Source organism: Scaptodrosophila lebanonensis, unplaced genomic scaffold, assembly GCF_003285725.1.
Source record: "Scaptodrosophila lebanonensis strain 11010-0011.00,11010-0021.00 unplaced genomic scaffold, SlebRS2 tig00000072-arrow-pilon, whole genome shotgun sequence".
In the NCBI taxonomy this organism is placed as follows: domain Eukaryota; kingdom Metazoa; phylum Arthropoda; class Insecta; order Diptera; family Drosophilidae; genus Scaptodrosophila; species Scaptodrosophila lebanonensis.
This window is the reverse complement of record NW_022060558.1, coordinates 4064363-4085848: the sequence shown is the minus strand read 5'-3', so window position 1 is coordinate 4085848 and position 21486 is coordinate 4064363. Positions and strand designations below refer to the sequence as shown.

The following is a 21486-nucleotide window of genomic DNA, read 5'->3' as shown; positions in this document are numbered from 1 at the left end:
TCTAAAATATTTGATCGGTACATTAAGATATTGGATATCACATTTGCGTTCCTAGATCCACGCGTTGTTTAATATTTATAACTTAATGACGAATCTTGTCCCGCTAGTCAAAAATATACTTATTTATGTACTCCACACCTCCCACTTTTAATTCAAAATGCATACATACTTCTAATTTGTAATAAGATACATTGCAAATGTAGTGAAAATAACTGTGCCTCGCCCTCCCTTATGCAAATATTATATACCATTGATCATATTGAAATATAGTATGGGTTTAAAATATTGAAAACATGATATTCTTTTATTTTAAGAAATTATGTAAATTATTGGCTTTAAAATTAATGCTCAAGCCCGTTTGAAAGAAATATTGGTATCTAATTTTTGCTACAAGGGGCGAAAAAGCACAGCTTAAGCAAGATTCTTTATTTTAGGCACTCTTGTTTTTAATTGCACATACTTTCTCAAAGGTATGCAAGACCAAATATATTTATCAGCGACATTATATTTTAAATAAATGCCGGACGGAAGCGTACAAATTTGAGAAAAAAGCACCTCTACAATTGATTATAATTATTTGACCATATACATATAGAAAACAAATTTGCGCACTGGTAGAAAGTCAAAATTGTGGATACAGCATAGTCCTGGCGAAACAGTTTCAAAATGAACTCAACGATTGAACGGTGGCGCTGTGGCATTGTTAAATTGAAATGTTGGATACCGCGGAGCAAATGCGCCATCTCCAATGATTTGAGTATGCTCAGAGTCATCACGACCGGCAATAGTCCCACGATACTCAGTCTCAACAAACTGAGGTGGTGCTGAAAGAGAAAAACCCGAGTTACACAAGTGTTCTATAATATTAATGGCTTGAACTTACGAATATTAGGATACAGTTCTCCGCCCGCACTGTCTGCAACATTCCATCCAAGGGCGCCGCCGGCACCGCTGGGTGGACTAACTGGGCTAACGGGCTGTGTAGGCGCCAGCGAAGGGTCGTCCAACTGGTGTGGTGGCACCTGGGCCGGCACATCAGTATACGGTGCGGGTGGCTTGAAGGAAGCCAGTGGAATAGTACCTAAGGTAATGGGAACTTTTCCATTGAGATTACGATGTGGCCCACTAACATCACACTCCACGTGTAAGTCATAATCCAAGGCAATGATGCCACAATTGAGAAGATTTGTGGGCGGCAATGGCGGTATCTCCAATTGCTGTGTAAATGTACGAGATTCACCAGCGGCCACAGGACCAATGCTCAATTGTGCAATAACGCATTTCGATTCACGTTTCTCGCTACGCGGTTGATTTGTGTGGAAGGTGACCAGCTTACGTAGTTCAAATTTTACGGCATTAATGCCAACATTGCTAGCATTATCGCACTCGCAGCTAATGGGTATAATTTGACCGGACACATATCCTGTGACAGGGATGGTGGTGACCACAGAAAGTGGACCTGAGCGACAGCAAAAACAGCAGAAGGATTTCTCAAGTTCAAGTTTAAAAGGCTCCTTCACACGCGGATTAAGATTCAAATCGACCGGCGCTATAACAGTAAAGGCCATTTTCATGTCCTGATCGAATTTCCATGGTCGATCCAGAGTCACCTTGATGGTATATCGCACATGACCGAATTCGCCTTCAAAGGAGGACGGTAGTGTGGGTGGCAGTGCGCACGTAAACGGATAGGTGTGTGTGCCGGGCGGTAACTCAGTTTCTGAGCCTAAATTAATAATATTATTATCCAACATTGCTCGGTACAACACGGTTATACTCACTATTTTTTCCGCCAAGCAAATAGTATTGTATCTTAAAATACTCCTCATGGCCCTTGAGATTCGTTATCTCGTTCTCAGTTTTGCCTTCACTTGTAGTAACATTGCGCTCTTCTGTCCATTCGGTGTTTGATTCACCCAGGAAACGAATAATAATGCCTGGTTGGAGCAAAATAAAATGGCTTAATAATTATTGCTGAAACGTAGAATTGTAGCCACAAATCTTGAGAAAGGTTTAAGGTTTAAGGAGTTATTTGGTGGTAAATACATTTAGTACGAACATACATATGTATGTATATACTATGTATCGATGGTCAATATTGGCCCTGACTTTTGTTGCGCTAATTGCGCAATTTGATGACATCATCTCTATCATCATCAATGTTGCGTAGCCGTCGAGTCGTCGCTTTTGAATTTTAGAATGCATGTCTAATTGAACTTATGAAGGTACACGCCCAATCCAATCAAAACATACATATATTAGTGCTGCATATAGCGAGGGAGTTTGTGTGGCAGTTCCATAGGCTGCTCATCCACGAACGCAATTTGCGATCAACGGAATGCGGTTTGGACAAAAATAGTTCAACAACCGCGAAGACCGAAAATAAAGTCCACTCTTAGTATTGCATGGCCCCAAACACGATCGTGAGAGGAATGCTGTTCTATACATACATATGTACATGAATATTCACTTAATACGCACGTATGTATGTATGTATTTATAGTATATATGTATGTACATGCATATATATAATTATTTATGTATAAGGAGAACAGACCGGCTTTCGATTGCGAATGAGGGTGGGGTATGGTTGAGATGGTTGGCCCAGCTTTGTTGTTGTTGTTACTAGCTAATCATCAAACCAGCTGTCTCACGAGCGAATTGCATGTACATATTTGTGTAGATGTACTACGTATGTATGTACATGCATATGTATATACTACAGAGGTTTAGTGCCTGGTACCCTGATGTCGTCACTTTCATGAGTAATGTAATTGACTAAACTTTGCTTGAGTTTCACACTTTTATTTTTAAAATAAATACAATACCTCGGACTTTTTTTGGCGAGTCGAAGGTCAGTTTTACTTGTCCGTTTAAAGTTTGACCCGCATAGTAAGTATTCCACGGGTTATCCAATTCCACTTCACAACCTTTAAGGCCCATGGCTATGGCAGCGGCACCAGTTAAACTTTAAATGCTCAAATATGTAAGTTAGCGTATCGCTTTAAGCAGATGCGAACGGACGCAGCAGCAACAGAGTTGTGTCGGTTCGTTCTCAGTACGTACGATTAAACAGTTCAATGGAACTGAACTATTAACTGTGGCAGTAATCATTTTCTTAAGGTTTCTTCACATTGGTCAATCAAATTCATACATGTATTTAATATAATTAATAATTGAATAAAAATCCCAAAAAATAGTAACTGTTCGGAATCTGAGTTCCAAAAGAAATAATAGTATATCACCGTTTAGTTCAAACAACTCAACTAATTTCTGATATTACCCAGCCCTGAGTAACAGCAAATGTGTCACACATTTTTAGAGATGAGCAAAATAAATTATGTTTTGATACGGTCACACAAAAAGTCTCATTCACCAAGTTAAATCATGGATGACCCGCAATAAAAGAGTAAACAATGCGTTGGAAAAAAATACTCTGTTTATTTCTTTTGATGATTTCGGTATTTCATTTTACTATATAAACGTACACAGCGTTTATATTCTAGTTTGGTTTGTAGTTCAAAAACTTGTAAATTAATCGAACCCGTTAATGAAGTCTATCGATTGTATCATTCATTGTATCGATAGTTTGACAGTTCTATAAGACGAAGCACGTCCTTTTTGCAAAAAAGATTTAGTTGCTTATTATTGATTTTTTACCTGTTGTTTAGCGCAAAAAAGCGCGTGGCCGTAATGTCGCTTTTTCGCAAACCGAAAAAGATACAGCGACGAGTTTTTTCCAGCAATGTGGACGCAGACGAGGACGAGGCGAATCACAATTACAGTGGTGCTGCCGAATCGAAGGCGGATGGAAATCTAGTTGCGCCGTCGCTTCTAGTAACATCGGAGAAGCGCGATAAGGGAAAGAAGCATTCGAAGCCATCTAGTAGTGACAATGGAGTGGGCAAACAAAGTCAGAGCCAACCCAAGCTACTTAGCTTTGCAGACGATGGTTAGTATTTGCTATGTTATATATAAATGATGAGTTTATAATAAGAGTGTTTTATGTACTATATTTTGCAGAGGACGATGGCGAAGTCTTTCAAGTACGCAAATCTTCTCATAGCAAAAAGGTGATGCGAATGATGGACAAGGAGCGGCGCAAAAAGAAGCGTGAAGAACAATCCACAAACGCTGGCGGGCACAGTGGAAATAATGAGAATGGTAGTGGTAGTACACAGCATTTAGGGTCCAGTATTCTCTCAACTTCGGGTCACACTACTGGTAGCAGTAGATATAGAAGTGCGTCGGCAGATATCGGCGCGAGCGTACAGAGTAAAAGTAAAAAATGTGATAATGATATGATCCAAACCGAAATACGCACAGACGACTTTGTGGTAAGGTTATTATTATTCAATTTTCTAGAAACCAATTTTTTCCGATTTACGTACCACCAAAAACAAAAACTCACATATAAAAAAACAATTATATTTATAATAATTTTAATGCATACAAAGTGTATGTAAAAACAAAACAACTATTCTAAAGCTTTGTGTAGTTATATCTACGATCCTTCAGATCCTATATTTTGAATAATTCTATGCATGCCTAGCTCACTCACAGCGATTTTTTGATCATATTCCGCCTGACTATCAATAATATGGCTCACAATTTTTACATCCAAACAGCTTGTGGTTAAAAAATCCGAAACGCCTGTTATATTAAATGGACGGTCTGCTTTATGCGCTGGTCGTGACGATATGAGTGATGAAGAAACAGTCGAGGAAACAGACAATTCACGGACTGCTCATCATCGCTTCTCAAAGCCGGAGCATTTCAGACAAATGCTGGAGAGCGGCTCCATTCCGGATGCAGCGATGATACATGCTGCTCGAAAGCGCAGACAACGCGCTCGGGAACAAGGTAAGTAGAAACAATATGGGTGAAAACTTTTGCATTTTAACTCATGTCCATTTTTTGGTTCAGGTGCTGCCGAATTCATACCCATAGAGGAGCCTAAAGAACCTCCAAAACTGAGCACAAGGCTGCCACGCGAAGATGTCGAGGGCGATCAGTCGGACGACGAAGAGCGCATGGATATGAACGATATAACTGGTCGCAAGGAGCGCGAAGAGCGTCGCGAACAGTTCTATGCTGTTGAGAATGATTGTATGTAGTTGGTAGCTTGCTGTAGCCACCCGTGACGGCACGTGCACCATATTTAGGGCTTGGGATTTGCAAAAAATAATTGAATTTTTTATTCCCTTCAATTTAGTATCCGAGGAAGATTCTGAACGTGAAATGCACGAGTGGGAGAATCAACAGATTCGAAAAGGTGTGACAGGGGCGCAGCTGGTTCATGCCCAGCACGAGACTGTGTTGTCCCGTTTCATGATCAAACCGACTGGTAGCGGCAATGGCTTAGAAGATGCCCAGCTCTTGGCCCCACAGTCTACATCAACGCTATTGGAGCAAGCCTATGCAAAGAACGCAATTGACCGGTGTGCATTAACAACAGCGACACGCAACAGGGTAAAGAAGGAGACCAAACCAAAGGCGACTGCATTGCGAACTCCTCAGGAGGTGTGCTCAACAATTACTTCCCGACTAGCCGAACTCAAGGACAGCAACGCGGACCACAGCGCCACGATGGCGCGTATAGCTACAGAGCTTAAAGCCCTGAAACTCCGGGAGCTTGATTGTCAACAGAATGCACCAACAGTGGCAGCTAAGTATAAATTCTATCAAGAAATCAAGTGCTATGTCAATGATCTCGTGGATTGTCTCAATGAGAAGACACCCCTTATTAATGAGCTGGAGAAGCGAGCTTTGCAGCTATATGGCAAAAATCAGCGTTATTTGGTGAATCGACGCCGTCAGGATGTCCGAGACCAAGCTAAAGAAATGGCCGAAGCAACAAGTAAGCGGTGAAGGTTATAATTTCTTGCTTTCAGTTATAATGAATGATGTCGCCGTTCGCAGAACCTTTAACAACACGTCGCACTGCAGAATATGAGGAACAAGTGCGGCGAGCCGCAGAACGGGAAGGTCGAAGAACTCGCCGGCGTTGTGAGCGCGAACGGAACGATTTGTTAGGCTCACATTTGGATGGCATGTCTAGTGACGACGAGATAGCTGATCAACAGCACGAGCAATCTTTGGCCGCAACAGCACAAATCGAATCGCAAGCTGCTTCATGTTTCGCGGATGTGACCGATGAGTTTTGTAAAATCGATTTGATATTGATGAAGTTCTATGCTTGGCGCAAAACCGACATGTCCTCCTATAAGGATGCGTTCGTGAGCTTGTGTTTACCTAAGTTACTGTCGCCTCTGGTGCGTTACGAGCTGCTGCTTTGGTCACCGCTTCTCGAAGAGTATACGGACATTGAGACAATGCATTGGTATACTTCGTGCATGCTGTATGCGTACACGGCGGATGAATCCGTCGATCGTTTAAAAGAAGATCCAGATGTTAATTTAGTTCCGGCCCTAATCGAAAAAATTGTACTACCAAAGTTGACGTGTAAGTTGTCCAACCCCAACCAGTCAGCTAAAAAGGATTAACTCTGATTATTATTCAACAGCCTTAGTAACAGAATGCTGGGACCCTTTGTCCACAACGCAAACATTGCGTCTGGTTGGTTTCATAAATCGTCTGGCCCGCGAATTTCCATTGAATGTAACCAATAAGCAGCTAAAGAAATTGTTTGAGGCCATTATAGAGTGCATGCGTTCAGCTTTAGAAAACGATGTATTTATTCCAATATTTCCCAAGCAGTAAGTGTAAACTTCTAGCCATGCATTGAATATGTATAAACATTACGCCCTTTCCATTTACAGGGTTTATGAGGCGAAGACTTCGTTTTTTCAGCGTCAGTTCTGCAGCGGCTTGAAATTGTTCCGCAATTTTCTGAGCTGGCAGGGCATTTTAGCGGATAAACCTTTAAGGGAACTAGCAATAGGGGCCCTGCTAAATCGCTATCTATTATTGGCCATGCGCGTAAGTACTAGATAAATTACTATAAAATCTTAAGTGATTACAATGAGCATGGCTTTCAGGTCTGTACGGCAAATGACGCCATTAGTAAAGCCTATGTTATAGTCAACACTTTACCAACCGTTTGGGTGTCCGATAGCCAAACTCTAAAACACTTGGAGCTTTTTATAAACTATATAAGACAGACAATGGAAAGCTGTGATGCAGGAAATCCGCTATTTCTGTAAGTAATCTAGAACTTCGTCATTTCAACTAATAATATACAATCCGCATTTTTATAGGCAATCGTGCGACAAGGCCAAGCAAATACTACAACGATTACATAGTTTATAATTTAAGGCCATCCTGCACCAAATCACAACAAAATAAACTTTAAAAAAGCCTGCAATAATCCTAAGTGTATATAGATAGTTGGGTTATATTGGAAATTAGATCATAATAATATCGGATGCTCATATGTAAAACTTTATTCCCAATTACTCAATAGCATTATATAAGGCGCGTACTTTTTGTAATTTTATCGATTGTATTTAGTAATTGATGTTAAGCAAGTGCATATCAAAATGCATTGGAAAATCAAACCATAACCATACGCCAATATAAAAACAAATTAAAAGTTCTAACACTTCAACACGCAGCAGGTTTTGTAAGGTCAACAGTCAAATTTAGTTTATCATTAATCCACTTTCGATACGGATGAGCGTTCAAAATGCAGCGCCAGTTCAACAACTTCAGATTTGAGGGTTTCCAATTGTTCGTTTGCAGTTTTTAATTCGTCACTATCGGAGGTAGTTTGCAGTACTTGAAGCACCAGATCTGGGGGTTATTTGTGAACATAAATTACAGTTTGTTATTGAGGTTATTTTTACAAACCATAATAGCGCTGGAGAAGCGCATTCTGCGGGTCAGTCAAGCTGCTACGTATATAACTCAATATAACCGAAACAAATTTTCCCGATGCATGCAAAATGCAACCGCTGATTGTGGTAAACAGTATCAATGCAGTTAAATGAAGGACCAAGGCGGAATCGTTACACTCCCGCAACTGTTGCTGCAGTTTTTCCTTGTGTTGTACAATCAATTGACGATCCTTTTTCTTATCAATTTTTTTAACAATCATGCTGCAAGCTTTTAATACCGCCTCTGTTGCCAATTCAAAATCATCGATAGTTTTGTTTAAGGCTTTGTTTTGTTCTAACAAGGCATTTCTATAGGCAGCATCTGAAATAGAACGGAAAATGAAGCCATCGTGCATATGAATATGGGTTCTGAATTGCCTTACCACATTCCTGTGCCAGTTTATTGCGTTGATCGAAATTCAAGTTAGGATTTTTGACAGTTAAATTGCATTCGTTAGCCACATAGAGTGACAATTCATTGCATATATCATTGCCTAAAGATTTGAGCAAATATTTGACCAGTTGCACTTGCGTTTCCTGGGGGAATAGTTTCAGACCCTTCTCATAGAGACGTATGTCCCCAAGCAAAGTGTTGACACGCTCCTGAATTGCTGCATGCGTCTGGCGGCGATTTGTTTGTGGTGTTGCTTCAAAGAGTTCCTGAGCCTTGACCAAGGCAGCTTGGTTGAGTTGACTAAAATATTGACATAATGGTAAATGTTTTTTTCAAATGAATTCTCAAAAGCTCACTTAAAATAAAGCGCTGCAATAGATTTGGCCAAGTGGTCGAGGCCCTCCTCCTCCAATGACGGCAAGATGAGCTTCAAAATGTCTGCCATCTTAACCAACTCCAATGACTTGACTTTGGAGGAGTTTCCACCGGTGCGCGTATGTTGCATCTCCTCATCATCACTGCTCTCATTATGAGCAGCCGATCGTCCACCTCCGCGATGGTGTTTCTTAGTTGATTTGGTTTTAGTCTCTCGGCCTTGAGCGCCACCCCCCGCTTTGCCAGACGCTGCTTTCTTCCGGCGCTCATCACGTTTATCTACTTTGGCATCATCATCAAGCCCCGCTGCGCTCGATGTGTTACCCTTGTGTGCCAATGTTTTCTCTACTATGAATTGCTGATAGACACCGTTATCAATTGCTGCCTTGGCCTGCACATGAGCCATTCCGAAGCAAGGTTCCATCAATTGAGTAAGGTACGGTTGTGAGAAAACTGGTAAGCAAAACAATTGGAACAATTCATAAAATAATTGCAATAACCGCACGGATAAGCTCACCAATGCTCTCGAGGTATACGAAGTTACTGGGATTCGTATGTTTTTGACCCATTATAACGTTGAACACCTCCTCAATATCGTCGTTGGACAAATTGGACGGCAGGGTCGTAGACAAATCCAGATAGTTTTTGGTTGCACTACATTCATTGAGGGCTGTCACGACCGTCAACTCAATTAGACGTGCCCCAAGCGCCACACGCTTAAGGAAAAGAAATTCCTCGTTCGGAAATTGCTTGCGTATATATTGTTTGGCATCAGTAATGCCCAGCTTGTTAATGGCATCGTATTCCAGAAAGCTGTTTTGCTTGTAAAAAGAATTGACCCAATCCGCTTGTGTCTTGGCGTAAATGTGTGGCACATATTGAGCATTGGTCAGTTTGGACGTAACCTGGCCAGCGGGAACTATCTCGTCTAACAGCGAGTGGAAGATTTTCTCCTGCACATTGATTTGCTGCAATATAGTTGCCACGTTTGTGGGCTGGGTAATGGCGGCTAATGCACCACGAATTTTCGCCTTGCTGCGCTGAATGTATGCCTGTGTAAAGAAGACGCGCGGATTTGTCGCATCCTGACGGCCCTTGATTATTTTGCCTAAGTGTTTCTCCACTACGTCATGCAGCAGAAAGTCAGATGGCAAATCGAATTGTGACGTCAGATCGGATATGGAAATTTCGCCACGTTGAGCAAGCTTTTCGTTAATTTCCTGCGCTATATGCGTGATATAGTCCTCATCTATAAGCTGACCTAGAATGAAGTGGAGGTGAGGGTTCTCTGTCGCAATATGTTCCGATAGTGCCACAATCCGGGATAGGTCAACGGTGAGAGCTTTGCTGACTTCCACCAAATTTACACGGCCACCGTTCAAATAAAGTTCGTCCAGAATTTCACGCTCCAGCTGCTCGGGCGTTATATATTCCTTGCCATCGTTAGTAAATACTACTTCAAGCAGCTGTTTCTGTAAAAGCAACGTGACTATTTCAACGCAGTTGCGTTCAGATAGCCTTACAAGGGATAAGATGTAGGCATAATTTGTGATTCTGAAGTAATGTTGGTGTGGGCGACACTTACTTCTGTAGGGTGGACGTGAGCTGCGCCTTTTGGAAGTCGGCAGCCAGACGTTTTATTTCATCCCAGTCACTACCCATCTTTCTTTTTTGCAATAATATTGTTTACAAGTGCAATGCAACGTCTACAATAAAGTGTGCCCCTAAAACACAAAAAATAAGAGTCCATACTGGCAGCACTGACGACTAGCGCTGCCATTTGGCATTGCTTTCAACCGATTGGGCAGGACCACCAATCGATTAGGCCGGCTGGCAGCATTGCATGAGCTGAAATAAACCAAAAACTTGTTTTCAAAAATGCTCTTAGTTTGTTATTTTATGTATTAAGTAAGCAATGTTTTAATAGCAACTTATTCATAAATGCTTGCGCCAAGATGTCTATCTCAAAATTATTCGTGAAAGTGTTCAACGAAGACATATTTGAGCAGTTGGAACAAGAGAACACGGAACTGGTTGATGACCTGGAGGGTGGGACATGTGCCAATGTGACGGATCCAAAGCCTCCTCGGATAGATGAATTGTCGGTGACAAAGTGAGTGAGACATTAATAATGATGCTGCCTCTTATTTATACCAATCTCGTCCGCAGGCAAATGACCATTGTGAGGAGTTGGCTGGATGACAAGTTTCAACAGATACAAACGGACAGCAATGACGAAATTCGTAAGCTTTATGCGGAGACAGAGCAGCGGGTTGGTCCCGATTTGACGATATTCGATGTGGACTATACGACAACAGTGCGTGTGTCCACGGACAGATTGGCCTTGCGTTCTCAAGGCAGTTTCAACACAGTGCGCTCAAATTGCTGTGTTTATGGAGGTCGCTGGATGTATGAGGTAATCATATTAAATGGGTGGGTGGTTGCCGGCCAATGGCCCTGAATATTGACGATAGGTACGCTACATACTACAACATTTAATGTGCCCTTATTTACTTTATAGGTCCATTTACACACGAAAGGTGTTATGCAAATCGGTTGGGCATCTAATGGCTGTACTTTCAACGAAAACAGTGGAGTGGGTGATACGAAGTATAGCTATGGCTATGACGGCAGCAAGCAACAAGTGTGGCATATATCAACAAAAAAGTGAGTATTAGGTTGCATATTTAATGAAATTTAATGTAGCATATTTCCTCCACAGATATGGGGACAAATGGCAAATAGGCGACATCATAGGCGTTACTATTGATGTGGATCGTGAGGTCATTGAATATTATCGCAATGGTCGTTCTATGGGCATTGCTTTCAGCAAACTGGAGAGAGCACCAGGTGTTACATTCTATGCCGCTGTTTCGCTAGGCTATACGCAGGGGATTCAGGCAAACTTTGGCAATCGTCCGTTTGTTTATCCAATTGCTGGATTTCAGCCATTAATGGCACGTCCTATCCTCAAGTTGCGTCGTGCGAACCTGCTTATGAACTATTTGATCAATTTGGCGGGCATATTCTCGCATTACATTGCACAAACGCGGTCCCAATCTGGACCCCTGCAGATGAACGAAGTACGCGTTTCTACAAAGAAAACAGTCTATTGTATTTTTGCAACGCTCCTCATTGAGCGTTTCACTCAGGAAATATTCGATCCATACATTATTGAGGATGTTTTACTCGGGCGTATTTCCTACATGACTTCACTGCCTGCCGAAAAAGAGAATCCCAACAGTACACTAATGGGTCTGTTATCGCTCTTCTGGAATTTCATGGAGGCTGATGAAATTAAGTTTGTTTTGCGAAAAATGGTTAATGCGCTTTTAGCCACATTTACGCATACAATACAGGGCCTGGACTATGAGAAGCATCGTCAGGCGCTCAGTGTATTACATTGCCTGTGCCTGCATGAGCAGACCAGAAAGTACTTGTTAGAAGCTAAACTTTTTAAAAAACATTGGTTAGTATTGGTTCAATTTAGGTGTCAAATTTTATATTAATATCCTTTTCGCAGCCTCGCATTTTTTCTCTATATACATCCGCTGGAGTTTTATATAATGCAGGAGCTTTTGCCCGATTACATGGCATGGACAGAAGGCATCGATGGACCGAAAGACAAATATTTGAGCGTTGCAGAAAAAGTGCGAAAAGTGACGGAAGCTTTGTATGCAGCACAGAAGGACTTTTTAACCACACTAATGACCAACACCGATGGCACTGCGGACAGTCCCTCTAGTCGTAAGCTGTTTCTTACTAAAATGCGTCGCTATGTCATCGATTTGAGTATGGAGCAACGGGTAGGCGAGAGTTAAGTGCTCCTTAGTAGATTCTACTAATCCCATATTCTTATATTTCAACAGCCCTTCCATGCTTTCTTCTTCATGCAATCGAGCATACAGCATCCGTTAGATGCTCCTGTGGCTCTTGCATTTGTCTGCATATTAATCGATCAAGTGCGGACACTCTTTAAGGATGAGCTGCCTGGCAAGAATGTCGAAGTAAATCCAGATTACTTCTACGACGGCACCTTCGACTACATGCATTTTGATCGTGTCGGCGGCGTGCTATCTCATTTGAGAAAAGTACATCGCCCCGATATCGACTCACGGTTGGGAGCGTCACGGGCCCAGCAAATTTACGATGAAGATCGCAATGTAATGCGTGTGAACGAAGTAGGTATGTATAGAATGCGATACGGCTCTTGGGTAACAATGGAATCAATTATCAGGCCTCTTCAGATACTACACTGTACCTGCTTGGCGAGAACATTAACAACGTGGCAGTAATTGGACACACACAAGGTAGCAACAACACGACTTTCACGCACTTTCTCAACCCACGACTCATGCCAAATTCTGAGGTAGGAACGGGCAATATCGATACCGAGATAAGTCTGTGCGAGCTGCTGGATGTTTGTATAATCTTCTACTACTCGGCGGGTCACAAATATATAGTGAAAATATCATCGGTGCGTGATGAGATTGCTGCCCTAAATGAGGTGCTGAAAGAGACGAAATACTACCGTGAAGACATCGAGCGTAAACTGGTGGCCCTGGAGGAACATGCAAATGTCTGTATGAATGAGAATCACACGCATGTTATGGCAGAGCTGCGATCTAAATTTAGTCAGCGTCAGAATGTGTTTGCAGTAAGAATCTATCAGCTTTTAAAAATAGAATATGTAAACTCCCTATATATCTCTTCCTCTCTGCTGTAAAGACTCGTTCTATATCTTTGGCCCGCAAGCAAATTTGGCTTCGTGGAGTGGCTCTAAACAATCATAGGCGTTCACTTCTTATATGGCTGCTGGAGCGCATGCTGCGGACCTTGACGGTGAGCTTAACTTTATGTGAGACGTTATTCTTCGAGAGTAAAGGGTAGACTAGATTGCTTCAAATGTATCTTATATTAGTACTGTCCGAGACATAAAGTACATTCGATTCATAATGAGCTTGCCACGGTATCCCCACAAAACTTGCGGGTACCATTATATTATATACCAATGTACCAATGTAATTTTTACTAAAAATTAGTAACCTAAACGGAAGCGTAAAAAACATTACAACTAGAGCCTCACTTTAAAGTTAGCTTGTGAAATAATAAAATTGTCTTTAAAGCTTTCTGAACCAAATTTATTACTACTAGGTATGCATAGATGACAGAAGATGAGCTTATAAGTCTGTATGCTACTTTGAATATGAACAATATGTTATATGTCATTTAAAATCAATAATCAATAATTTGTACCGCTTTAAACCTAACGTGCATAGTATGTGCCTATTTATTTGATCATATCCTCACAATATTTCGGTTTCAAAATCTAACAAAATTCAAGAACGCACAATTGGCAAAAAAATTATGTTTTTTTAAGGTTGTAGAATAGCTAATAGAGAGTTTTTATACTTAATTATATTTATAACTTTTATTTTGTTTATTTTAAAATAACTAGAGCGCCTCGGCCACCGGCCCACTGTTTTCCTTTGTACCTGAGGTCTACTTGAATACGCTACCTATATTACTAGATGCTGTCATGGATTTTACCCATCACGATTTGCGTGCGCAATTCGAAGTCACAGGTAGACCATAGACCTAAATTTTGTTCTCTTATTAAAAAGTTTATCTTCACAGATGCCGAGTGTAGCATAAATGCCGCTGCCGAGTTCTTGGCCCTACACTCGGCGGATTCACGAATCGTTTTGGCATCTTGCAAAGATTCTTTGCTGCAAGCTTTAGGGACGCTCACCTGCCACAAATCCGGGGTACGCGCTTTGGAACGTTCCTCGAAGCGTGCCCAGGTGACCTTCGTACGAGCCCTCCTAAGACCGTATGAAAATCGGGCCTGGGGACAGAGTAATTGGCTGTTGCTGCGCTTTTGGTTAGGGGAGGGCTTCGCCTATAAAGATGCACGTCAACCCAGCGTGTGGCAGGGTGGCACACAGCCGCTGCATCAGGGTTTGTGTCGTAGTCGATCGCGCAATGAAACGCACACTGGATTGTTGCATAACGTAGCGCCCGCCAATCCCTCGAAGCATTTTCAACGTTTACTTGGAGCTAAACTAATGGAAGAAGAACCGTTTGCTACCACGTTTCTTAACTCGGTCCTCAGTCAGCTGAATTGGGCGTTTTCGGAGTTCATTCTGCTGCTGCAGGAGGTAAATTTATTTTCTCGATCTTAAATAAAGCAATTCAACTCCTTAAATTTCTAATCTTTCCTACAGATACAGAACACGGCACAGCGTCAGGAGAACACCCTCTTCGAACCCAAACAACTGAAGATCTGCTCTATGTGTTTTGAGCTTACCGTTTCGTTGATGCGCTGCCTGGAGATGATTATAACTGTCTCACCTGAAATCGTCACCGATGCTTCGCGACCTAACAGCGACCTGTTGCTAAATCGTATTTGCCAGCTTATTAGTCAAGTGCTGTCGAGGGTAACCGTTCCTCCGGGTTGTTTCCAATTCGTCGTGGACATGTGTTCAGCGGATTTAAATGCAGTGACACATTTTCCGATAATAACAGCATCACTGGGAATATTGTTAGCTTTGATGCGCAGTGAAATGGACAATGACCAGTTGCCACAGAAGGTGACCCGCGTATCGCGCGCCTTTCTCACCGACCCCAGTTTTCAGTTTGCCACATTGGAGTTTGCCTTGGGCGAGATACACACACCATTGCTGGAACTGAAAGACATACCGCGTGGCAATTTTGATCCCTCAGCGCGTCCACACATTGACCCATTGACGAACGATGTGCGCGTGCCTCTTCCTAACAATTCGAAGCGAATACGCGCCGATCCACCTATTATAAAGTTTGCGCTTAGTGACTGTGGGTATTTAACAGAAATTAAATTCTCAGCAACTCAATTATTCTTCCTATTATAGTTCCCACCCATGTATCAACCGAAGAGATTGAGGAAGTTCGCCGGTTGATCGAGAATTTGCGCATTAAGCAGGCATTGCTCTCGGATATTACACTGCCATCGGAGGACTCGCTCTGTCCGATTTGTTGCGCTAAACCCATTACTGCCGTATTTACACCCTGCAAGCACCAGTCCTGCAGTGATTGCATCATGCAGCACATGATGAATTCCAAAGTCTGTTTCTATTGTAAAACAACGATACAAACTATAGAAACAGTGGACGGCACGCTGATCTACTCAAATGACGAAGTGGTGCCAACACCAATGATCGAGCGCGGTTGAAGGAAACCCACCGAAGTCTAATCTTATACCAAAAATCTAGTCATTGTTGAATCTCATTGTGAAAAACAAACAGCTACGCTTTAAACATAAACATATACATATATATTTGAATATTTTTAGTTATAATATAATACACACATGCTTATGCTTGCAATTATTTTGATGTGATATGCAATTGTGCAATGTACTTAGCAGCAGATTTGTACGCAAACAGGCTAAATTAAATTAAATAATACTATTTTAATAATTGTGAAGCTTAACGGCAAGCTCTCATACAAGTAAAAAGTACAGTTCAAATAAGAAAGACATTTGTTGCATTTAATACGTTGTACATCATTCAATGAAATTATATTTTTGTTGAATAGAATTTTAAATCCAGAACACTTTGATTATAAACTAGACTAAACGAACTGTCATTTAAACATGATCTCCCTAGCAGGCTTGAGTTTGTGGGTTAACACCATGTTGACTATAAATAATTACTTATACGGATATTTCGTTTAATTTGATCTCTCTTTTTAATGTTCTGTTTAAAAAAATAAATTGCTGAAGCTTTACTTTATATCGCTCTACTTACTACTACATATACATATTAACTAAACACTAAATACATTTATATGAATTGTACATATGTATATCACCATGGACAACAGACCTACATATGTATGTATTTTACACCAAATAAGAGCTTTTTATTGGCTGTAATGGATCTCAATGAGACACTTAGATGATGCCGAAAAGCAAAATAGGGCACATTTTATTTTGTTTCTCAAGCAAATCGATATGTAGAGCTACTGTTATGTAGTAGCCGAACACCGGATGTCAAGAATATTTGGAGTAACATATTTATAATATCCTATACACTGTCAAAGAATAATTGGTCTAATGGAAATTCGTTTCATCCATTTAATTACATAATTACAGGTCCTTCGTCCCAGGCATTTGTATTTTTTGCTTGTTTATTTTTTAAATAGTGTAAATATGTATTTGGTGGTTCCAGATATTAACTGATATGCTCAGCACAGGATTAAATATTTGTATTTGCTGGTGGTATTGTCAATGTTGAGTTACACAGAAATTTTAAATCTTGTCTCTAAGTAAAAGTATGTACATTTATGGGGTCCGGCGATCCATTTACCGCATAAACAAACCTCAACGAATTCACTATTTTACTAATTTTAGGCCGGCCTAAGTTCTAATAATTGCTTATTTATGCATTCCAAAGACAACAGAAGCACAAGTAGTAGAATATTGAGCAAAAGACAATCTGAGCAAGTCTTACAATATTCGACAAGCATTGGAGTGCATGCGATGCGAATGACGCCCATTGGAGTGGCCGAATCCGCTGCAGCACTGGTGCGTGATGGGGCCCGAGGCACGTGAGTGCGTGAAACTCTGACTATTGCTCAGTTTCGATACATGGAGCGCGTGATGACAGTTCGGGGCATGACTGTGCCTGTGGAGGAATATGTAAGAATTGACCGTCGGATGAACGGTTGCTTCCACTTACCCGTGATTACATATGCTGTTGTCGGATATGGAACTTGGTATTAGGGCTCGTGTAGAGGATGACTGAGGCGGTGGCGGCAAGAAGAGAGGACATCCACCTACGGACAGATCTGCGTCGCCTGGGGGAAAAAAAGACGTCCGCATGTTAGCCGATTTGGCTCCCGGCTGAGACTCCACTTCCTGTGCCTCTTCGATCATCTTATCCAATTTCTCCATAGCCTTGGTCTGTTTTGCGGCAAGGAAAGCCTTGCGTGCTGCCTTGGACATTGGTGCTGGCGCGGATGTAGCCCGCACTGGTGGTGGAGAATGTAACGAAATGGACGTCATGGAATCCTTGGAGCTGGGTCGACTGTTGCTGTTAATAGGGACCTGAGCTATGGCTTTAATTATGTTCGACGGCGAACCCGATCCCATGGGACAGCCTAAAGGCAGGGCAGGTGCCACTGCTGTGTTGATTACAGATGCCGTAGGTGTGCTCCCAGCCTCTACTGTAGTACTAGTCGAAAAGGTAATTTTTCTAGAAAGCAAACAAAGGAGTTAACGACCTCTATTTCATGTGATGGTAAATGGATCGAAGCTTTATTTTTTGATTCTTTAATTTAAAGCGACAGTGCAAATTATAATCTAAGTTCCAAAATAAATGAGTCTTGTCATGGAAGAGCTAGGAACACCTATTCTATTACTTTGCAGTCTCACCTCGACTTGTTCTTATCCAGAGAGGCGCTCGAGGTGGACGGCTTTAAGCTACCGCTACATGTGGCCGATTCTCGAGCAGGCGCAGTAGAGGGCGGGGTAAGCTGATCCATAGCTGCCAGCTCTTCGGGGGTAAACTGGTCGGGGTTGCTCGATCTAGGCTTCGACGGCGCACTGCCAATGCGAAAAGGTGGAGTCGGACTGAAGGCATCTGGTGGCGGATTATTGTTGTTGGTCAGCGATCCTCGTGATATTTGCAAATCCTCGAGAAACTCTTCGGTGTCTAGAATAAGTGATCCGAAAATATCACTGGGTGACCGAGAAAAAACGTGGCCTGTCGAATTGGATCGTGACTCCCGGCGCTTTTCACAAGTGTCGCCACGCACCGGCGAATTGGCAATGCTTCGACGGGCCACGTCCTTAAAGGTGACCGGTGAATAGATACGGCTGCTTCTTTCATCGCTGACTGTAGCGGTATGAGCAGATTTCACGGCAGCTGTCACTACTGTCGTCATGGCTGGCTCGGTGGATGTGGTCGCTGGGTTAACCCCTTTTGGTGCCGGCATAATAGGCTTGCCTGTTGGCGTGGCTGGAACAGAACTGACAGCAAATGTGCCCGACATGGGATACAGTGCAGCGGACATTTGAAGTGGTAGACGACCCTCGCGTTCCTCCAGCCAATAGGTTTTCATCGTGCCCTTGCCCTTTACGTCGATCTCTCCACGATCAGATATTAGGTAGTTGGGGCCTATGAGTACTTTGGTGAACTCTGATATATGCACTCTCATTGCTATGCTGGTGGACTCCATACGTGATGCCGTATTCACAGTGTCGCCAAACAGACAGTATCGAGGCATCTTAAGGCCAACAATACCTGCGACAACCGCGCCCGAGTGTACGCCCACGCGTATGCGCAAGTGCTGACCCGTTGAGGGGTCCTTCAGATCAGTTATCGCATCGACCATATCCAGAGCCATATCACAAACTTTTTCGGCATGATTGGCATCCTTATCTGGCGCTCCGGCAACAACCATGTACGCATCTCCGATGGTTTCAACCTACGCAAATTAAAGGAGAATTTATTCAGATGTTTAGGTATTCTTGCAAACCTACCTTGTAAACGGCATTGCGCTCAGTCAGTTTATCAAAAATAGAGTACATAGCATTCAGCATGGAAACTACCTGAAATATAAATATTTTCATTGGATACCTTAGATGTAATTCTGTTTACAGAAAGCAACACCAACAGACGAACCTCCATTGGGGTTATGCGACTGCAAATTTCAGTAAAGGTCACAATGTCTGAGAACAAGATTGAAACGCTGTCAAACATCTGAAATAATGATTATTAATTTTCGGGAACTTTTTTCGGTTAGGACCACTTAATTACCTCACAGGTATCTATCGGATTCTCGCCACGTCTCAGGCGATCGGCCACTTGTTTGGGTATCATCTGGTACAATAACTCATCGGTGCGTCGCATTTCTTCATCCAGTTTGCGCATGGACTCCTCGAGCTTTTTGGATTTCTGCTGTTCCTGATCCAGAGCTAGTTTGAGTTCCACTGATTGTTGTGTACCCGCCAACATGAGATCTCTGAGGGGAGACTTAGTAGATAGGACTTGGGGTTTCTAATAGAATTTGGTTCACCTGCTGAAGTCGTGCATGGATAAATCGTTTATATAGAGACCCGTGGTGATAAGTGAGGTCAGATCCGGCATGACTGGTGTGCCCAAAAACATGATCATCCGCCAATTTTCCATATAAACCATTTGGCCTGCGATCGATCGTTAGAATTGTCTTATTTTTAATCAATATATTACTTACCTTTAAGTCGCAATGATTTTTCTGGCTCACTGCCATCATCGTGTAATAGTAAATCCTCATTTTGGGCATCAATCCGATCCGTCACTGGATCCACGGTAACCAACTCGAATATGTTGTTTGTCCGATTGAGGATCTTATTAGAAGTTGAATTAAATGCTTTTCACCGGACTTAGATAATGTGTAAACTTACTGTTTGAAATTTGAATGCAATTAAGGGACGCACCAAATCAAACCATGCCGTTATTTTCTTGCCCAGCAACTCCGGCAATATGACCATCAATGAGTTTCCGATACTTCCAACAACCATATCGGCACTTAAAACGAAAAAGTTGGCTAGAACTGCTGTGGAGTTACATCGAAACCAATTACTAACCCGAAAACAATGCAGAAGGGGAATATTTCGAATAACACGTGAGCACTAATGGGCAAATGCTTCTCCTCCCGGGTCATAGCCAGCGATGCGAGGGTAAACGCACGATTATCGAAGGTCAGCTGAAAGGTCACATGGACCGTATCGAAGAGAATTTCCTCACGTACTAGCTCAATATGCATCTCCTTATTGTAGAAATAGCGAGCCACTTCGCGTATTTGTCCCATGGTATAGAAGACAAAGCCTCGCCTTTTCGACCGATAATGCAAAGTAAGTCCCTGCTTCGTCTCATTTTCGCATATAAAGCTTGGGGCGCGCATACGTGGATAAGAAAACTTAAGATACTCGTGCAGATTGTCCAGACCGTTGAGAAAGTCACGCATATGGCGACCCAAAACAGATAGCACCCGATCGTAGCCATACTGACCGACAAAGCCCACAAAATACACTCCCATTTGGTCCATGAACTCACGCTCTGAAACGCCCAACACCTGCGAAAAGGATTCGGTTACAACACATGCTAATGCGAATCGTTAAATACGCAGGGCGGTGGGAGTGTCTACCCACCTGCTGTGCCTTTTTGGCCAGTTTCTGCAACAAATTCTCTGGATACACTTGATGGACGCTGAATGATGGCGAGTCTATGCCCGCCTGTCGGCGAATGTCCTCCCATTTCTCCTCACCATACACAGACTTAATGTATTCCGAGAGATTCTCCAGCAGCAGGCCATACATTTTGTCAAGGCCGCTTTTTGTGAGTGCTGTGGGTCCTTCTGCTGTTCAGTTTCCTTTGGGTGGTCTTTGCTGGATGCCACACTCTTTTAATTGGACGGCACTTGGCACATGACAAAGACTCCCTTTTGTGGCATTAAAGACGTGTTTGCCTAGTAATTAAGGGAAAAATGAATTGTTAGGCATTAGCTGAGTGATGGTTGTTAATACATTTAGCTTGAATTAGGGTAATGGGTTTCGGGCTTTTCTTCACTGATTTAATTCCAACACATTTTTGTGTTGTTATATTCAAATTCAATCATTTAATATTCATTACAAGTACATTTAAATGATTGTCCAGAGTAGTGACCATGGAGTTCAATTAATTATTATTGAGTATTTCAAGAGTTCTTGTTTGACATTTATACCGATATGACGTTATCATTAAAAATATCCAATTGAATTGAAAGACCTCGTACCTTTAAAGAATTACGTTAAAGGGCAGTAGCTTCAAAGACTCGGACATGATAAAATAAGTGAAAATCTTTCATTCCAGTGAA

The 21486-nt window shown here is 42.1% G+C and overlaps 5 protein-coding genes across 9 annotated transcripts; 2 read left to right on the top strand and 3 right to left on the bottom strand.

The window, feature by feature from the left end:
• Positions 1–102: 102 nt before the first annotated feature.
• LOC115625263 (arrestin domain-containing protein 17) lies at positions 103–3035 on the bottom strand. The gene is made up of 4 exons (XM_030520264.1): positions 2829–3035; positions 1782–1937; positions 884–1726; positions 103–824 (listed from the first exon to the last, which is right to left on the bottom strand). Exons 1-4 carry the CDS (start codon positions 2941–2943, stop codon positions 673–675), a joined length of 1266 nt encoding a protein of 421 aa, XP_030376124.1. The 5' UTR covers positions 2944–3035; the 3' UTR covers positions 103–672.
• Positions 3036–3629: 594 nt separating this feature from the next.
• Positions 3630–7330, top strand: LOC115625261 (PAX3- and PAX7-binding protein 1). Of its 5 annotated transcripts, XM_030520258.1 has the most exons (10): positions 3634–3952; positions 4024–4337; positions 4629–4863; positions 4927–5109; positions 5216–5860; positions 5923–6465; positions 6527–6719; positions 6783–6942; positions 7002–7162; positions 7221–7330. In XM_030520258.1, exons 1-10 carry the CDS (start codon positions 3694–3696, stop codon positions 7270–7272), a joined length of 2745 nt encoding a protein of 914 aa, XP_030376118.1. In that variant the 5' UTR covers positions 3634–3693; the 3' UTR covers positions 7273–7330. The 5 variants fall into 5 exon arrangements, with proteins under 5 accessions (XP_030376121.1, XP_030376122.1, XP_030376118.1 ...); XM_030520259.1 differs by lacking the exon at positions 3634–3952 and having other exon boundaries at positions 4212–4342; XM_030520260.1 differs by lacking the exons at positions 3634–3952; positions 4024–4337; positions 4629–4863 and having other exon boundaries at positions 5063–5146.
• Positions 7331–7383: 53 nt separating this feature from the next.
• On the bottom strand, positions 7384–10324 carry LOC115625262 (E3 UFM1-protein ligase 1 homolog). Its single transcript, XM_030520263.1, has 6 exons — positions 10193–10324; positions 9125–10125; positions 8589–9060; positions 8222–8532; positions 7813–8160; positions 7384–7755 (listed from the first exon to the last, which is right to left on the bottom strand). The coding sequence occupies exons 1-6, from the start codon at positions 10267–10269 to the stop codon at positions 7616–7618; spliced, it is 2349 nt and encodes a 782-aa protein (XP_030376123.1). The 5' UTR covers positions 10270–10324; the 3' UTR covers positions 7384–7615.
• Positions 10325–10510: 186 nt separating this feature from the next.
• Positions 10511–15971, top strand: LOC115625125 (E3 ubiquitin-protein ligase RNF123). Its single transcript, XM_030520039.1, has 12 exons — positions 10511–10720; positions 10777–11023; positions 11129–11274; positions 11330–12076; positions 12131–12413; positions 12477–12792; positions 12855–13264; positions 13336–13449; positions 14066–14192; positions 14245–14768; positions 14835–15441; positions 15498–15971. The coding sequence occupies exons 1-12, from the start codon at positions 10563–10565 to the stop codon at positions 15815–15817; spliced, it is 3999 nt and encodes a 1332-aa protein (XP_030375899.1). The 5' UTR covers positions 10511–10562; the 3' UTR covers positions 15818–15971.
• Positions 15972–17095: 1124 nt separating this feature from the next.
• Positions 17096–20950, bottom strand: LOC115625450 (soluble guanylate cyclase 88E). The gene is made up of 11 exons (XM_030520497.1): positions 20783–20950; positions 20219–20706; positions 20036–20159; positions 19846–19978; positions 19669–19795; positions 19410–19614; positions 19275–19352; positions 19133–19201; positions 18023–19077; positions 17328–17843; positions 17096–17273 (listed from the first exon to the last, which is right to left on the bottom strand). The coding sequence occupies exons 1-11, from the start codon at positions 20948–20950 to the stop codon at positions 17096–17098; spliced, it is 3141 nt and encodes a 1046-aa protein (XP_030376357.1).
• Positions 20951–21486: the final 536 nt, after the last annotated feature.

What these genes read in the sequence shown, in the direction of transcription:
- LOC115625263 (XM_030520264.1), bottom strand. Translation starts at nt 2,943, where the DNA reads ATGGGCCTTAAAGGTTGTGAAGTGGAATTGGATAACCCGTGGAATACT. An exon ending in TTTGCTTGGCGGAAAAAATA is followed by an intron (nt 1,727 to 1,781) that starts GTGAGTATAACC and finishes TTATTAATTTAG; the next exon opens with GCTCAGAAACTGAGTTACCG. An exon ending in AGAACTGTATCCTAATATTC is followed by an intron (nt 825 to 883) that starts GTAAGTTCAAGC and finishes TTTCTCTTTCAG; the next exon opens with CACCACCTCAGTTTGTTGAG.
- LOC115625261 (XM_030520258.1), top strand. Translation starts at nt 3,694, where the DNA reads ATGTCGCTTTTTCGCAAACCGAAAAAGATACAGCGACGAGTTTTTTCC. An exon ending in TACGCACAGACGACTTTGTG is followed by an intron (nt 4,338 to 4,628) that starts GTAAGGTTATTA and finishes ACATCCAAACAG; the next exon opens with CTTGTGGTTAAAAAATCCGA. An exon ending in ATTCCAATATTTCCCAAGCA is followed by an intron (nt 6,720 to 6,782) that starts GTAAGTGTAAAC and finishes TTCCATTTACAG; the next exon opens with GGTTTATGAGGCGAAGACTT.
- LOC115625262 (XM_030520263.1), bottom strand. Translation starts at nt 10,269, where the DNA reads ATGGGTAGTGACTGGGATGAAATAAAACGTCTGGCTGCCGACTTCCAA. An exon ending in CTCACGTCCACCCTACAGAA is followed by an intron (nt 10,126 to 10,192) that starts GTAAGTGTCGCC and finishes ATCCCTTGTAAG; the next exon opens with GCTATCTGAACGCAACTGCG. An exon ending in ATTGCAGCGCTTTATTTTAA is followed by an intron (nt 8,533 to 8,588) that starts GTGAGCTTTTGA and finishes TCAATATTTTAG; the next exon opens with TCAACTCAACCAAGCTGCCT.
- LOC115625125 (XM_030520039.1), top strand. Translation starts at nt 10,563, where the DNA reads ATGTCTATCTCAAAATTATTCGTGAAAGTGTTCAACGAAGACATATTT. An exon ending in GAGGTCGCTGGATGTATGAG is followed by an intron (nt 11,024 to 11,128) that starts GTAATCATATTA and finishes TTTACTTTATAG; the next exon opens with GTCCATTTACACACGAAAGG. An exon ending in TGCGCAATTCGAAGTCACAG is followed by an intron (nt 14,193 to 14,244) that starts GTAGACCATAGA and finishes TTATCTTCACAG; the next exon opens with ATGCCGAGTGTAGCATAAAT.
- LOC115625450 (XM_030520497.1), bottom strand. Translation starts at nt 20,950, where the DNA reads ATGTATGGCCTGCTGCTGGAGAATCTCTCGGAATACATTAAGTCTGTG. An exon ending in CCCTTCTGCATTGTTTTCGG is followed by an intron (nt 20,160 to 20,218) that starts GTTAGTAATTGG and finishes TTTCGTTTTAAG; the next exon opens with TGCCGATATGGTTGTTGGAA. An exon ending in AAAATCATTGCGACTTAAAG is followed by an intron (nt 19,796 to 19,845) that starts GTAAGTAATATA and finishes GATCGATCGCAG; the next exon opens with GCCAAATGGTTTATATGGAA.